Source organism: Branchiostoma floridae, chromosome 12 (assembly GCF_000003815.2).
Source record: "Branchiostoma floridae strain S238N-H82 chromosome 12, Bfl_VNyyK, whole genome shotgun sequence".
NCBI classification, from domain to species: domain Eukaryota; kingdom Metazoa; phylum Chordata; class Leptocardii; order Amphioxiformes; family Branchiostomatidae; genus Branchiostoma; species Branchiostoma floridae.
In genome coordinates this window covers 334,543-349,507 of record NC_049990.1, presented here as the reverse complement: position 1 = coordinate 349,507, position 14,965 = coordinate 334,543, and the positions used below count along the sequence as shown (strand labels likewise).

At 44.0% G+C, this 14,965-nt stretch overlaps 1 protein-coding gene across 15 annotated transcripts in view; it reads left to right on the top strand.

Moving 5' to 3' along the window:
- Positions 1–14,965, top strand: part of LOC118427794 (disks large homolog 2-like) — a 104,620-nt gene that overhangs the window by 86,820 nt on the left and 2,835 nt on the right. For 11 of the 15 annotated variants that reach the window (XM_035837743.1, XM_035837742.1, XM_035837737.1 and 8 more), the window contains 14 exons: positions 1,481–1,637; positions 3,150–3,252; positions 4,671–4,779; positions 5,097–5,273; positions 5,757–5,829; positions 5,991–6,090; positions 6,498–6,548; positions 7,593–7,631; positions 10,229–10,252; positions 11,391–11,441; positions 12,255–12,295; positions 12,540–12,600; positions 13,147–13,319; positions 14,396–14,505. In XM_035837743.1, coding sequence (XP_035693636.1) covers positions 1,481–1,637; positions 3,150–3,252; positions 4,671–4,779; positions 5,097–5,273; positions 5,757–5,829; positions 5,991–6,090; positions 6,498–6,548; positions 7,593–7,631; positions 10,229–10,252; positions 11,391–11,441; positions 12,255–12,295; positions 12,540–12,600; positions 13,147–13,319; positions 14,396–14,505 — 1,269 coding nt within the window. The remainder of the gene's footprint in view (positions 1–1,480; positions 1,638–3,149; positions 3,253–4,670; positions 4,780–5,096; positions 5,274–5,756; positions 5,830–5,990; positions 6,091–6,497; positions 6,549–7,592; positions 7,632–10,228; positions 10,253–11,390; positions 11,442–12,254; positions 12,296–12,539; positions 12,601–13,146; positions 13,320–14,395; positions 14,506–14,965) is intronic. The other 4 variants (XM_035837739.1, XM_035837738.1, XM_035837741.1 and 1 more) reach the window with 4 other exon arrangements.

The following is a 14,965-nucleotide window of genomic DNA, read 5'->3' as shown; positions in this document are numbered from 1 at the left end:
ATATGTTTTTGATTCCCATTGTTAGAACTCAGGGAAACACCAAGTAAAGCATATTGTAAGTTAGGCATGTTCTATGTACAGTGTTCAACACTAACAGATCACTGTATGAACAAGGAATGGCCAGACTAGGCCACCATATGTGTGACTTCAGCATTCAGTCTGCACTATAGATATATGTCCATACAGGGAGGGTCAGTCCTGCTGTTCAGACGGTATTGTCACCCCTGACCTGCATGGGTCATCGCCATGGTAACAGCCTTGTTGACCCTGGGTCATCACCATGGTTACGTCTCGGCTGACCCTGGGGTGGTACATTCCGGGCGGTCGTGCGTCCCACAGTCCTTTGTGTTGTGAGATTTCCTCGCATTGTTTTGGATAAAGCTTTTCTCCTCAGGCAGAAAAACTGTGTCAGGTCGGATGGGATGGGCCTGGCTAGAACATGGGGAGGGGACATGTCGGATGGTGCGATACTGTTTTACTTACTAGCTATGTATCTTTCTATCTGTTATCATGGTCTTACTCTCGCTGGATAGTGTTAAAGAATACTTGCAGATGTGCAAAAGCTAGGTGTGACGGGTCATTCGGTGTAATATAACCAGCTGCTGCCGCACCGCGTGCCTGCGGAGCTGGTGTGTTACGCCAAAGGGCCATTTTAATGACTACATAGATAACAGATACTGATACAGAGTTGGAGCTAGAACATTCTATAGGGTATCTTATACATGGTAACAGACAGGTCCTTTCCATAAAATAAACATGCATGTTTCACAGATACATGCGACCTACTCTTCAGTTTTCCGCTGTTTCATCATGACATGAAATATGACAGATTTTATCCTACGTCAGTTGACTGATGTACTATGTAGGGATGGGAGGAAGCTGTTTAAAGCTGTTGGCACACACATGTCCATTCTAACACAAATAAAATTGTAAGTGGCCTGGGTGGAGCATTTCTAATGGTTTTTATCTATGCAGAAATCTTAACCTGTTGTGAGTGACCCAGTTGTTACAACAGACATGGGGAGGGATGTACATGTAGAATGTACTAGTACAAATTACAATTGGCAGATGTGTGTATGTATGTATGTGTGTGTGCGTATGCATATGTGCACATGTGTGTGTGTGTGTGTGTGTGTGTGCGTGTGTGCGTGTAAGAAAGTTAGTAAGGTGTATGTTTTCTCTGAATAATACTGTTTTCCTCATGTGTCCCCTCCATGGTGGGGGGTGAGGTTACTGTAACAGTCAAATTTGCATAACGATTTCTGTTTTCGTTCATGGAACCTTGCACCGTGACCTTGCTGAGTTTCAACATTGTGGGGAGGGGGGCACAGTAAATTGTGTTCTGTACTTATGATTTTTCCTATGTTTGTCCTGGGAACCTCGTACTGTGACCTTGAAGAGAGGGAACACTGGGCTGTGGGGAGGGGGGCACAGTAAAGTGACAGTATACTTATGTTTTTTTTCCTATATGTTTATCCAGGGAACCTCGTACCGTGACCTTGAAGAAAGGGAACACCGGGCTGGGGTTCAACATCGTTGGAGGAGAAGATGGGGAGGGCATCTTCATCTCCTTCATCCTGGCCGGAGGGGTCGCTGACCTCAGCGGGGAGCTCAGGAGAGGAGACCAGATCTTATCGGTGAGGGTTGCCATGGTGATGAACGACCTTTAACCTTAGAATGGCAAATCATAGGCAGTTTCAATCATAACCTCCAGCCGTAATGATATATAACCTTGATTGCTGTCTGTGCTATGCTGTGCTGTGTTTTGTATTTACAAAGTGTGTGTCCATCAAAACTGAAAAGCCTCCGGCCTGCCCCACTAACCACTATCTTAGGTAACCGTTAGCTTTCTTCTGGTGGTGTGTCTTCATGCAGACCTGGTAGACAATCTCTGCTTTCCAGTGCTGCTGTAAAGCAAATACAAGCCACCCAAACAGTATATGTGGTCGTTGTAGCTACTTTCCACGTTTTACCAAAAATTCCAGAAGTAGGGTGTAACGTTAGAACATTTGACCATCAGTGGAACCTTCATAAGCTTATTATTGTGGATGTAAATACAGCCAGTCAAAGCTGGGTTAAAGAAATGCCTCTGAGTAGCTTCCCTCATCGCTCACAGGCCAGCGTCCACAGCAAAGCTGTTCCCCACCCACCAACATCTACATCCGACATTTTTGTGGGGCCTGTGGTCTCACACAGTTGTTTTTGACGACGCCTCAGGGGAGTCGTCAAGTGGTATATATTGCATTCAGTCTGCAAAAATTCTAGGAATTGCACAGGCATTTCCACAGGAATGCAGTATGCTGGGTATGCAAGCCCTCCCCCCCTCCCCAAATCTGTTCCAGATGTATCTCTGGTATGCAATGGTGGAATTTAGGTCACACTTCCTCCCTGGAGGAACTTGTATAGCATTCAGTCTGCAAAAATTCTAGGAATTGCACAGGCATTTCCACAGGAATGCAGTATGCTGGGTATGCAAGCCCTCCCCCCCCAAATCTGTTCCAGATGTACCTCTGGTATGCAATGGTGGAATGTAGGTCACACTTCCTCCCTGGAGGAATTTGTCCTTTGAAACTAGACAGGGAACTCTGCACAATGGATCACGTTGCCTTGGTTGTTATGTTATGTTATGAAGGATACATTTTCTTTTCTAGAGCTTATTCAAGCCATAGGCCACAGGCAGACAGGAAATACTTCTGTAGTGCTCAGCTGTAGGTTTAGGTCACTGGCAGACCATTGTGCTGTACCGGGGATAGTACATTTCTGCTGGCTGTAGGTTTATGTTACAGGTGGGCTAGTATATTGTGCCAGGGATAGTGCGACAGGGAAGTTCCAGTCTATTTCTGATTTGAGCTGTATTGTTGTACCCTCAATCGTCGTCATGGCAATAATACATTTTTATTGCCAGTCTTGTTGTTGTCCTTTGGTCTCATACAGTTGTTTTGGTGCCTTGTGTAATCCGTGCGATGACCTAGCCCCATGTGATTAGCTTGTGTTAGCCGTGCGATGACCTCACCCCCTGTGAATGTTTCCACTGCTGTAGGTAAACGGGGAAGGCCTTTGGTCTCATACAGTTGTTTTTGTTGGCTGGTGAAGCCCCTGTGCTTGGCTGGTGATGACCTAACCCCCCTTGAATGTTTCCCCTGCTGCAGGTAAACGGAGAAGACTTGTCCACCGCCACACATGAAGAAGCGGCAGCCGCGCTGAAGGGCGCCGGAGACGCAGTCACCATCGTCGCCCAGTACAGGCCAGAAGGTAGGTCGCATGATCAGTCACATGACCAGTCACATGACCAGTCACATGACGCAGTCACCATCGTCGCCCAGTACAGGCCAGAAGGTAGGTCACATGATCAGTCACATGACCAGTCACATGACGCAGTCACCGTCGCCCAGTACAGGCCAGAAGGTAGGTCACATGATCAGTCACATGACCAGTCACATGACCAGTCACATGACGCAGTCACCATCGTCGCCCAATACAGGCCAGAAGGTAGGTCACATGATCAGTCACATGACCAGTCACCTGACGCGGTCACCATCGTCGCCCAGTACAGGCCAGAAGGTAGGTCACATGACACAGTCACATGACCAGTCACATGACACAGTCACCATCGTCGCCCAGTACAGGCCAGAAGGTAGGTCACATGATCAGTCACATGACACAGTCACCATTGTCACCCAGTACAGGCCAGAAGGTAGGTCACATGATCAGTCACATGACCAGTCACATGACGCAGTCACCATCGTCGCCCAATACAGGCCAGAAGGTAGGTCACATGATCAGTCACATGACCAGTCACATGACGCGGTCACCATCGTCGCCCAGTACAGGCCAGAAGGTAGGTCACATGACACAGTCACCATCGTCGCCCAGTACAGGCCAGAAGGTAGGTCACATGATCAGTCACATGACACAGTCACATGACGCAGTCACCATTGTTGCCCAGTACAGGCCAGAAGGTAGGTCACATGACCAGTCACATGACACAGTCACCATCGTCGCCCAGTACAGGCCAGAAGGTAGGTCACATGATCAGTCACATGACACAGTCACATGACGCAGTAGGTCACATGACACAGTCACATGACCAGCTGCCATCATGGCCTTTGTTCACATTAACATGGCAGTTTTGTATTCTGGTAACCGGTGTGTACTGGTTTGCGTAAATGGTTTCTTCTAGTTTGTGCAATTGGTGTGTACTGGTTTGTGTTATCAGTTTGTATTCCAGATAATAACTGATTTTTTCTTGTTTGATGATTCATTATGTAACCAGTTTTTACTGGTTTATGTTAGAGATTACAACCGGTTGTTCTGGTTTATGTTAGAGATTATAACTGGTTTCTTCTGGTTTATGTTAGAGATTATAACCGGTTTGTTCTGGTTTATGTTAGAGATTATAACCGGTTTATTCTGGTTTATGTTAGAGATTATAACCGGTTTGTTCTGGTTTGTGTAACCGGTTTGTACTGGTTTATGTTGCAGATTACAACCGGTTTGTTCTGGTTTATGTTAGAGATTACAACCGGTTTGTTCTGGTTTATGTTAGAGATTATAACCGGTTTGTACTGGTTTGTGTTACAGATTATAACCGGTTTGTTCTGGTTTGTGTAACCGGTTTGTACTGGTTTATGTTGCAGATTATAACCGGTTTGTTCTGTTTTATGTTTCAGATTATAACCGGTTTGAGGCGAAGATCCACGACCTTCGGGAACAGATGATGAACAGCTCGGTCAGCCCGGGCAGCCTCAAGACCAGCCAGAAACGCTCGCTCTACGTTAGGTGAGTACGCCTGTTACCATGGGAACTGTTGCCTGGGCAACAAGCATATTTCTTGGCAATGTCATATGGTAGTAGTTACACGTGAGGAAGTGATTTTGTGTCATTTTATTGAGTCGTCTGTTTAACTATGACAAGACGAAGGACAGCGGCCTGTCTGTTGGGGTTAGGGCTGGGTAGGGGTTGGGTTAGAAATGTTGCTGATGACAAGACGATGGACAGTGGCCTGCCGAGCCAGGGTTGTGGTTGGGGTTGGATAGGGTAGGGTTAGGGTTTTGTTAGAAATGTTGTGTTGTTGATTGAGGTGTATTTCACTGCAGAGCTCTGTTTGACTACGATAAGACGAAGGACAGCGGCCTGCCGAGCCAGGGACTCAGCTTCAAGTTCGGCGACATTCTGCACGTCGTGAACGCCAGCGACGACGAGTGGTGGCAGGCGCGGCTCGTCACGGCAACCGGCGAGGAGGAGGGCCTCGGAGTTATCCCCAGCAAGAGGAGGTAGGCATGGTTACTGTTGTCATGGTTACTGCTGCCATGGTTACTGTTGTTGTAGTCACTGCTGTAATAGTTACAGTTGTTTAAGTTACTATTGTCATGGTTACTGCTGTTATAGTTACTGTTGTCATGGTTAATACTGTCATGGTTACTGCTGTCACGGTTACTGTTATGTTTGCAGTTGTCATGGTTACTGCTGTCAGGGTTTCTGCTGTTATGGTTACTGCTGCCATGGTTACTGTTTTCATAATGATTACTGTTGTCATCACAGACTGTTACGATGGTTACTATTGTACGTGTGTGTCTACAGTTGTTACAGCTGTTACAGTTGCTGTGTTGTGTTCTATTTATCTATATCAATACTGGCCAAAACCCACTACGGGGTATCCTGGCCAGGGAGGTGACGGTAGTGTGGCTGGTGGTGGTGCATAAGAAAAAAAGAGTGTTGGTGAGAGTTTGACAAACTTTGTGGCTTTGTTTCTGCAGAGTGGAGAGGAAAGAAAGAGCACGGTTGAAACAAGTCAAGTTCACCAGAGGAACACTCGAGCCTGGGAGCAGGGTAGGTCATAGGTCATATATCTTTCCTGACAACATGTCCCTGTGGCTGCCCAGCAGGTCTGTTTTTATTGACCGTAGTTACAACATAACTAAGTATTGGTGCTGAGTGTTTGAGTAGTTACAACTTAAAGGTGTTGATGCTGAGTGTTTTTCTTCCTGCAGTCATCATTGAGCGACAAAAGGAAGAAAAACCTGGTTTTGTCGCGGAAATTCCCCTTCTACAAGAACAAAGATTCCGACATGGACACAAGTGATATGGAGCGTGAGTATCCTGTGTTCCTCTCACATCTGTGATGTTTTCCCTCTGTACTGCCTTTGTAAGGGTAGGGTTTAAAGGTGAGAGGTCAGGGTCAGAGGTTGTATCCTGTCTCTCCTCCCTGCAGCCTGAATAGTAATTCTTGTTTAGGTTAGGGGCAAAGTGTTATTTGGAAGTCGTAAGTGTCAGGGGTAAGGGGTGAAATGTCAGAGGTTAAGGGGTTAAGCGGTCCCTTTTTTGCTCTCTTCTCCCTGCCGCTTATGGAGTAGTGGCCACCAGACAAGGTTTTGAAACTGTGTCTGGTGGCCACTGTGGCCAGAGGTCAGGGGTTTAGTGTTAGAGGTTAAAGGTCAAGGGTGATGTAGTGATGTTATGTCCTCCTCTCTCTCCTCTCCCTGCTGCCCTGGGAGCAGTGGCCACCAGACATGATGGCAAATCTGTGTCCAACAGTGACTGCTGGGAAGGTGTGGCCCGCTCTGACTGTCCGCCGCAAACTCGCTCCTCAGAACCTTAAGACGTCTGCCAAGACGTAACAAAACACCTGAAGGCTTTGGCCAACTTGTGGCGCCTCAAAATGGAAAACCGAAAGACGTCTGACCAAATGTCTTGGAAAAAAGACAACATGAAAAGTGTATTTGCCAACATTGACCCCCGGAAACTCAATACGAAAGTTACTCCAGCAGCTGGATTAAGATTTGTAAATGGTGAAACATTTCTGACAGCTTCTGCTGTCTTTGGTCAATTGGGTAACTGCTGCAATGAGTATTCATTACTTAAACCTTCATCAACAGTACCTAAACATGTGCAGTCGTTATTAGTTACTGAGGAGTGGGTGTCGGTGTCTTCACTGTGCTGATAGAATGTTGTTAATGTTGTTGTTTGCTGATGATGTCATACATTTGCACAACACAAACAGAGGATTGATGATGGTGCAGATGTTTTCCATCAAAAAAAGAAAAAAGTTGATTTTTACTGTAGAATGTTCCTTGCAGTCCTGGCCTATAGCCCCAGTTGAGACCAGTCATGTGCAGCACCTGGTCCAGTCCTCTGTTTGTGCTATTCCTCGGCAGAAAGGGTCTTCCTCTGTGGAGCTAAACTCTGTTGTTTTTATGAAAATGAATATCATGAAAAACTGAAAGAATAGCAGTGTAGGAAGATCCTTTTTCCCTTTGTGTATGGAACTGGGGTAACTCAGGTACTTATAATTAGTACGAGGGTACTGAGGTCTTTACTGTTGGTACTTGTGGTATTGTCGGTACCTTCAGAAATTACTGAGGTACCTGGGTAACTTTTGGAGGGTACTTTGGTCTCATTTGTGGTAGCCTCAGTACCAGCAGACATTACCATGGTACCTAGGTACCATCAGTACCTGTAGAAGTTGTACCTTCAGTTGCTGCACCTGGGTACCCTCGGTACAAGTTGTACCAGGGTACCCTCGGTAGAAATCGTACCTGGGTACCCTCAGTAGAAGTTGCGTGTATATCTGACCCCCTGCATTGCTCCCACAGAAGTGTCCACTAACGCCAGTGATAGCGAGAGTAGCTACCGTAAGTTTGCCGTTCCTACCAGCATCCTCACGCCGCATACAACTGCGCCTCCTATCCTGCAGTTCCTACCAACATCCTCACACTCCATACAACTGCGCCTCCTATCCTGCAGTTCCTACCAACATTCATACACCAGCGCCTCCTATCCTGCAGTTCCTACCAACATCCTCACACTCCATACAACAGCGCCTCCTATCCTGCAGTTCCTACCAACATTTATACACCAGCGCCTCCTATCCTGCAGTTCCTACCAACATTCATACACCAGCGCCTCCTATCCTGCAGTTCCTACCAACATCCATACACCAGCGCCTCCTATCCTGCAGTTCCTACCAACATTCATACACCAGCGCCTCCTATCCTGCAGTTTCTACCAACATCCTCACACTCCACTCACCAGCGCCTCCTATCCTGCAGTTCCTCTCAGCCTAGCCTGGAACAGTCAATTCCCTTGATTCTTCTTGGTTCATCTTTTTATAACAAAAATGGACCTTGTAGAGAGTTTGACCTTTGGCCGAACCAAAGAGTAACTGACAACACCAAAATTACCCATGGCGAAACATAGGAACTCTGTTCCAGGCTTGGTTTCCTCCCTGTTATGTCTTCCTCCCTCCCTCTGGTAAATAACAACAGTCTCCCTTCTAAGCAACTCACAGGACTGACTCTAAATCTACTTCTTACTGTTTAGTAACTGCTGCTTCAACTAGAACTGGGAATGCAAAATCCTTTATGCTGAACTGATATAGAAATATGCTCTCTAATACTCGATACAGAATTCTGCATTCTAATACTGACTCTGCTGCTAACAGTCAGCTTTAAGTTCTTCCTGTATGGTTGTTCTAGTTTCCTTGATTTGCATGTACAAATGTAGCTGTGCTTTTTATTTTGCTGTAATGCTAGTTCACCTTTATCTGTTGGGTAACCTATAACCATTGCTTTTAAAAACAGGGTATTTGGGGATGTCACGTTGGTTTCAAATTGCAATATTTTCAGTATATTGCAGTTTAAAACTACCACCCGTCGGCTTGATGTTCCTAGATATCCTATTTTGAAAAACAACGGATATAGGTTACCCCGCGCACAAAGGTGAACTAGCATTAAAGGAAGCTTGAAGTCTCCTAGCCTGATCTAACAGTAAAACCCCCAAAACATGCTCATACTGAAACTTTTCAACTGAAACATTCGTCTAACCTCTTGAAAGTCTCTCACATCACCTCAGTCTTCTTTTACAGCACGTTTTCCACTGTCCATAATCAAACCACTCTGTTTCTGTGCAGTTTCAAACCTGTTTCTGTCCCGTTCTCAATCTCAACTTTAGTCCATTCTGTCAAATCAGCCTCTTTGCAGCCAGAATTTTGCCACTATTGATGAATTCTCCGGATGCACTATTACTGTGTGCACTTGCAGTATATAGAGGTTTCCCTTACAAACATGCAAAATGTCTTGGCCAAAGAGGCTTGATACTTCTATACTTCTTTCTGAATGACTTCTGTCTGTCATTCTCTCTATCTCTCACTCTTTCTTTCTCTCTCTCTCTCTGAACTCACTCTCACTCATTTTTTCTCGCAGACCTCATGGTTTAGATGTCCCTACACTTCTCTAGATGTTGCACATTTCTCTTGTCCCGTCTCACAAGTTGTCACGTCCTGCTTTAAATCACCTCTCTAGATGCCCACTTTTCTCTTTTGTCACCTCTCCGTCTGTCCCATGTCAAATTGTTACATCTGTCCAGGGCTCTAGCCAGCGTCCGTTTTCCCGTCAATTGACGGAAATGTGCTGCGTCTGACGGAAAAATTTTAAAACCAATCCGTCAACCTTGACGGACAAAATTCCTTGGTGGAAGCTACAGGCGGCTTGGGGGGATGCTGTCCACGGCTGTAAAAGCCACACACTGTTTGTTTTGCTATTGTTATGATTGTTGACAATGTGTGTCGGCGCCCTTTCGCATACGATAATCTCATTAAAACCCATTTTTCAAGGTCCCAGTTCAGTCCTTCTAATTAATTTTCGCGGTTTTCGCGACGATTGTAATTGGCTGACAGAAAAAAATTTCGAGCTGGCTAAAGCCCTGCATCTGTCTCTATATCACCTCACTACATGTAGATAATCACCTCGCCTGTATCCCCTCTCTAGATGTCCACTTTTCTCTTTTGTCACCTCTCCCTCTGTCCCATGTCAAATTGTTGCATCTGTCTCTATATCACCTCTCTACATGTAGGTAATCTCCTCACCTGTATCCCCTTTCTAAATGTTACATCCATCTCTATATCATCTCTTTCAATGTTACACCTTTCTCTGTACTCTGTATCTCCTCTAGAGATCTCCAGATGTCACCTTTGTCTCTATATCTCCCTCCTGTTTCCCTTCCTGTTGTTTATTTTGTTTGTTTTCCACAAAGTCCACAAAATACACATCTACTCCCTACATGTGATATTTATAGTTTTACATTCAGAATGTTTTAAACCATGTAATTCAAAGTTTTCATGTTTTGCAAAGTTTGCTTTTTCATCTTTCCTCGTCATTTTTACATCATTCATGTCATTTTGCCACATGCTTGACTTTTCCTCCATCTTGTCTTCATTCCTTCTGTCACTCAGGTGAAATTACTGGCGAATCGGAGGGTAAATCCTTCCCTCTGTCCTCCTGCATCCGTTCAGCTTGCCAGTCTTTTCTGCTTTCCTTTCTTCAAACTCTGTCTGCATGAGTTTATCTCCTAGCTCTGTTTCTGATGGGGTGATTTGATGTCACAAATGTCTAAGAGCAACGCTCAACATGAACAATCTGAATCCTTCTGTGTTGGAAATAACGGTTCCAAATTGCTTCAAACATTGGACCGAACAAATATCTACTGTCCAAATCCAGTCTTTGTGAAGGAATGAACTTTCGAGCCAATGTTAAGTCCTAAAAGTGAATATACTGAATTGGAGTATTAGTATTTATATATCATTCACAACAGTTCACAGTGCAAAAGTTATGGAAGTCAAATCAAAAATGTTGAACTGAATCATGCAAAATGACATTTACTCAAGCAGATTCGTGAATTTTTACAAACCTATCCAGTTATCTGGGCAACTCTTATCTCTCGAATCTCACTACCTTTGGTGTCTAAACTTCATGGATGTTGAAGTGAAACGTTGCTCAAGATTTCCGAGTACATCAGAGTGACATCAGGTCATCTGTATGACCCCGGACCTTTGTTTGACAATGAGAGAATTATTTATTTAATGTTCCTCTGCATGTGGAATGTGGGCATGAACATAAGTGTTTCATGGCATTTCTGTATCATGATTGTGTATCCTTATAAGTACATATAGATCCATACTGTTGTAAGCATTATTTCCCTGTAAATTGAACTTTGATTGATTAAAAACAAAAAAATCTACCCATAAAGGAAAAATCCAAAGTGTGGCACTCATCTGTTGTGACCATCACCATAGTAACGGTCGCCATAGTGACTGCATGGTCCAAACTTTGACGTTTCATTTGTCGTGGCCATCACCATAGTTACATTTGCCATAGTGACTAGGTGTGGTCCAAACTTTGTTGTTTCATTTGTCGTGACCATCACCATAGCTATGGTTGCCATAGTGACCATCACCATAGCTACGGTTGCCATAGTGACCATGCATGGTCCATATAAGGGAGACTGTAACGTTGTGTGTGTGGTTCTCCCAGCCCAGCACAGTAGTTATAACACTGTTTATCTAACACTGTTCTCACTCTGGAGAACTGATCTGACTTCTGCTGTTCTCTTCACAGGGGGCGTCGATGAACCAGTTCTGTCTTACGAAGCTGTCGTACAACAAGAGTGTAAGTAACAAACAAACAAACAAACAAGCAAACAAGCTGTCGTACAATACAAGAGTGTACGTAACAAACAAACAAACAAGCTGTCGTACAACAAGAGTGTAAGTAACAAACAAACAAACAAACAAGCTGTCGTACAACAAGAGTGTAAGTAACAAACAAACAAACAAACAAACAAGCTGTCGTACAACAAGAGTGTAAGTAACAAACAAACAAGCTGTAGTACAATACAAGAGTGTAAGTAACAAACAAACAAACAAGCTGTTGTACAACAAGAGTGTAAGTAACAAACAAACAAACAAACAAGCTGTCGTACAACAAGAGTGTAAGTAACAAACAAACAAGCTGTAGTACAATACAAGAGTGTAAGTAACAAACAAACAAACAAGCTGTCGTACAACAAGAGTGTAAGTAACAAACAAACAAGCTGTAGTACAATACAAGAGTGTAACAAACAAACAAACAAACAAGCTGTTGTACAACAAGAGTGTAAGTAACAAACAAACAAACAAACAAGCTGTAGTACAACAAGAGTGTAAGTAACAAACAAACAGCATTTCCGCAGTCACAAAGTTGTGCTTATTCATTATGATTCAGACAACAGTTTTGATTATATTACTTCTTAGTTCGTTAGTGTAACTGTTAGAAAAAAACATAGAAAATGATATCGGCTGAATCAAATAAATTCTTCAACCTACATGTATAAAGTTTCAGCTGATCTATAAGTATTGTACCAGAGGTAATACATGTACTTACTGTAGAAACACTCAGGTTGGAACAGAAAATATAACAGCATAAATTCTCCTCTCTTTCCAGTGAAATACACAAGACCAGTGATCATACTAGGCCCATTGAAGGTAAGAAGAACAGATGGAGGGAAGCAGTTTAGGGGGAGAATTGATAGAGGGATGAAGGGAAAGAAGGAAGAACATAGACATGAAATTGTAACCACATTAAAATTGCATTGTTTGTGCTTCACTCTTCTAAGTTTGTTACATGTATGTAAGAAAAGAGGAACAAACATGCTGTTCTGTGAAGTGTGTGAAGGACAGACAGACAGACAGTCGGACCGTTGTTAACTTCGCATTTTTTCCTACCCAGGACCGCGTAAATGATGACCTCATCTCAGAGTTTCCTGACAAGTTCGGTAGCTGTGTACCACGTGAGTAAAGTCTTCTGTATTTATAGGACTAATAATGCGATACATGTATATGTGTTCCACATGAGTTAAGTCCTCTGTATTTATACTTATAGGACTAACGTATACCATGTGAATAAAGTCTTCTGCTTTTATAAGGGCACAAGTAACACGTGAGGAAAATGTTCTGATATGGGATGATATACACTTTGTCTTCTCGGTACCAAACTTTCATGGTCTGAGAAAATGTACATTGTTCTAGGAATTACTTGTTTACGATGAACTTATAGTATTTGTTATCATCACCAAGACAAATTATTTGTTATCGGTAATGATAAGTTCACTTTACAGTCGTCACCGTGAAAACCGTGAACGTGAAAGTACAATGAAAAAGTCAGGAATTACAGCATATGATTGTAAGAAAAATATTCTGTTTGTATAACAGGTGTCAGGAAAGCTACACGTTCTCTTGTTACTTAGAGTATGTACGGCATTAGCTGTAGAGAGTATCACCACTCTTGTATAGCTGCTCTGCTGCTTGTTGCTAAGTTACTGTTGCCATGGTTACAGACACGACGCGGTCAAAGCGGGAATACGAGGTGGACGGTAGGGATTACCACTTCGTGGGTTCCCGTGAGCAGATGGAACGGGACATCCAGAACCACCTGTTCATCGAGGCGGGGCAGTACAATGATAACCTGTATGGAACCAGCGTAGCTTCAGTTAAAGAAGTAGCAGATAAGGTCAGTACAACGATAACCTGTACGGAACCAGCGTAGCTTCAGTTAAAGATGGGGTTAGTAACGATAACCTGTACAGAAAATCAGCAGCAGTACAATGATAACCTGTATGGAACCAGTGTAGCTTCAGTTAAAGAAGTAGCAGATAAGGTCAGTACAACGATAACCTGTACAGAACCAGCGTAGCTTCAGTTAAAGATGGGGTTAGTAACGATAACCTGTACGGAACCAGCATAGCATCAGTTAAAGAAGTAGCAGATAAGGTCAGTACAACGATAACCTGTACGGAACCAGCGTAGCTTCAGTTAAAGATGGGGTTAGTAACGATAACCTGTACGGAAAACCAGCGTAGCTTCAGTTAAAGATGGGGTTAGTAACGATAACCTGTACGGAACCAGCGTAGCTTCAGTTAAAGATGGGGTTAGTAACGATAACCTGTACGGAAAACCAGCTTCAGTTAAAGAAGTAGCAGATAAGGTCAGTACAACGATAGCCTGTACAGAACCAGCGTAGCTTCAGTTAAAGATGGGGTTAGTACAATAACCTGTACGGAAAACCAGCGTAGCTTCAGTTAAAGAAGTAGCAGAGACGGGCAATGACAAATGAAGGTCACATTATAGATGAATCCTCAGTCTAGACGTAGAAACGCATATCTATCCCATTATGCATACTATGATAGCGGGAAAAGTCCCATGATGCACATCTGTTTTGTGAGGGCATCCCATGATGCTTTAGTGGTATTTCTGAGGACTTCCCATGATGCTCCAAGCTTAACTCCATCATGCAAAGCTGTGAAGGAGACATATAGTATATGGCTTCTTCCTGGTCATTGGTAACCTGATATGCAGGAGCCATGTTGAAGGGTTAAGTGCTGTAAACTTTAGAAGTCATTCTTTGACGTGAGATGTTATGTCTTGTAAGCACAAATTTTACTTCACTGTGAGATGTTTTAACTTCATCACCATGGCAACAGAACCAGCCATGGTTAGTGTGACATCACATTGTGTTTCCATGGCAACAAACCCAGCCCGCACAAGCCCTGATTAATGTGCTGGTCTGTTCTGGTTCCATCCCCTTAGGGCAAGCACTGTATCCTGGACGTCTCCGGAAACGCCATCAAGCGTCTGCAGGTGGCGCAGCTCTTCCCCGTCGCCATCTTCATCAAACCCAAGTCTATCGAGTCCATTATGTGAGTATCCCAGCATGCCTAGCTGTCAATCATACTGCTCCTGTATGTATCCCAGCATACCAAGCTGTCATGCCGCTCCTGTATGTATCCCATTATACCAAGCTGTCATTCGAGCCCATAACACTGAGGAAGCCACACGGCAAAACATGTTTGTTGTGTGTCGGTTCGAATAAAGTTCCTAAACGGGGAACATGCGGCTCCAGCGTCTTTTCTGAAGATGTGGCGTAAGTGTGAACGGTTGGCTGAGGTCTCCTTCTCCACATATAACCATTATACCAAGCTGTCAATCATTTTGCTCCTGTATGTATCCCAGCATGCCAAGCTGTCAATCATACTGCTCATCTACATATCCCAGCATGCCAAGCTGTCATACTGCTCCTGTACGTATCCCAGCATGCCACGCTGTCAATCATTTTGCTCATCTACATATCCCAGCATGCTGAGCTGTCAATCATACTGC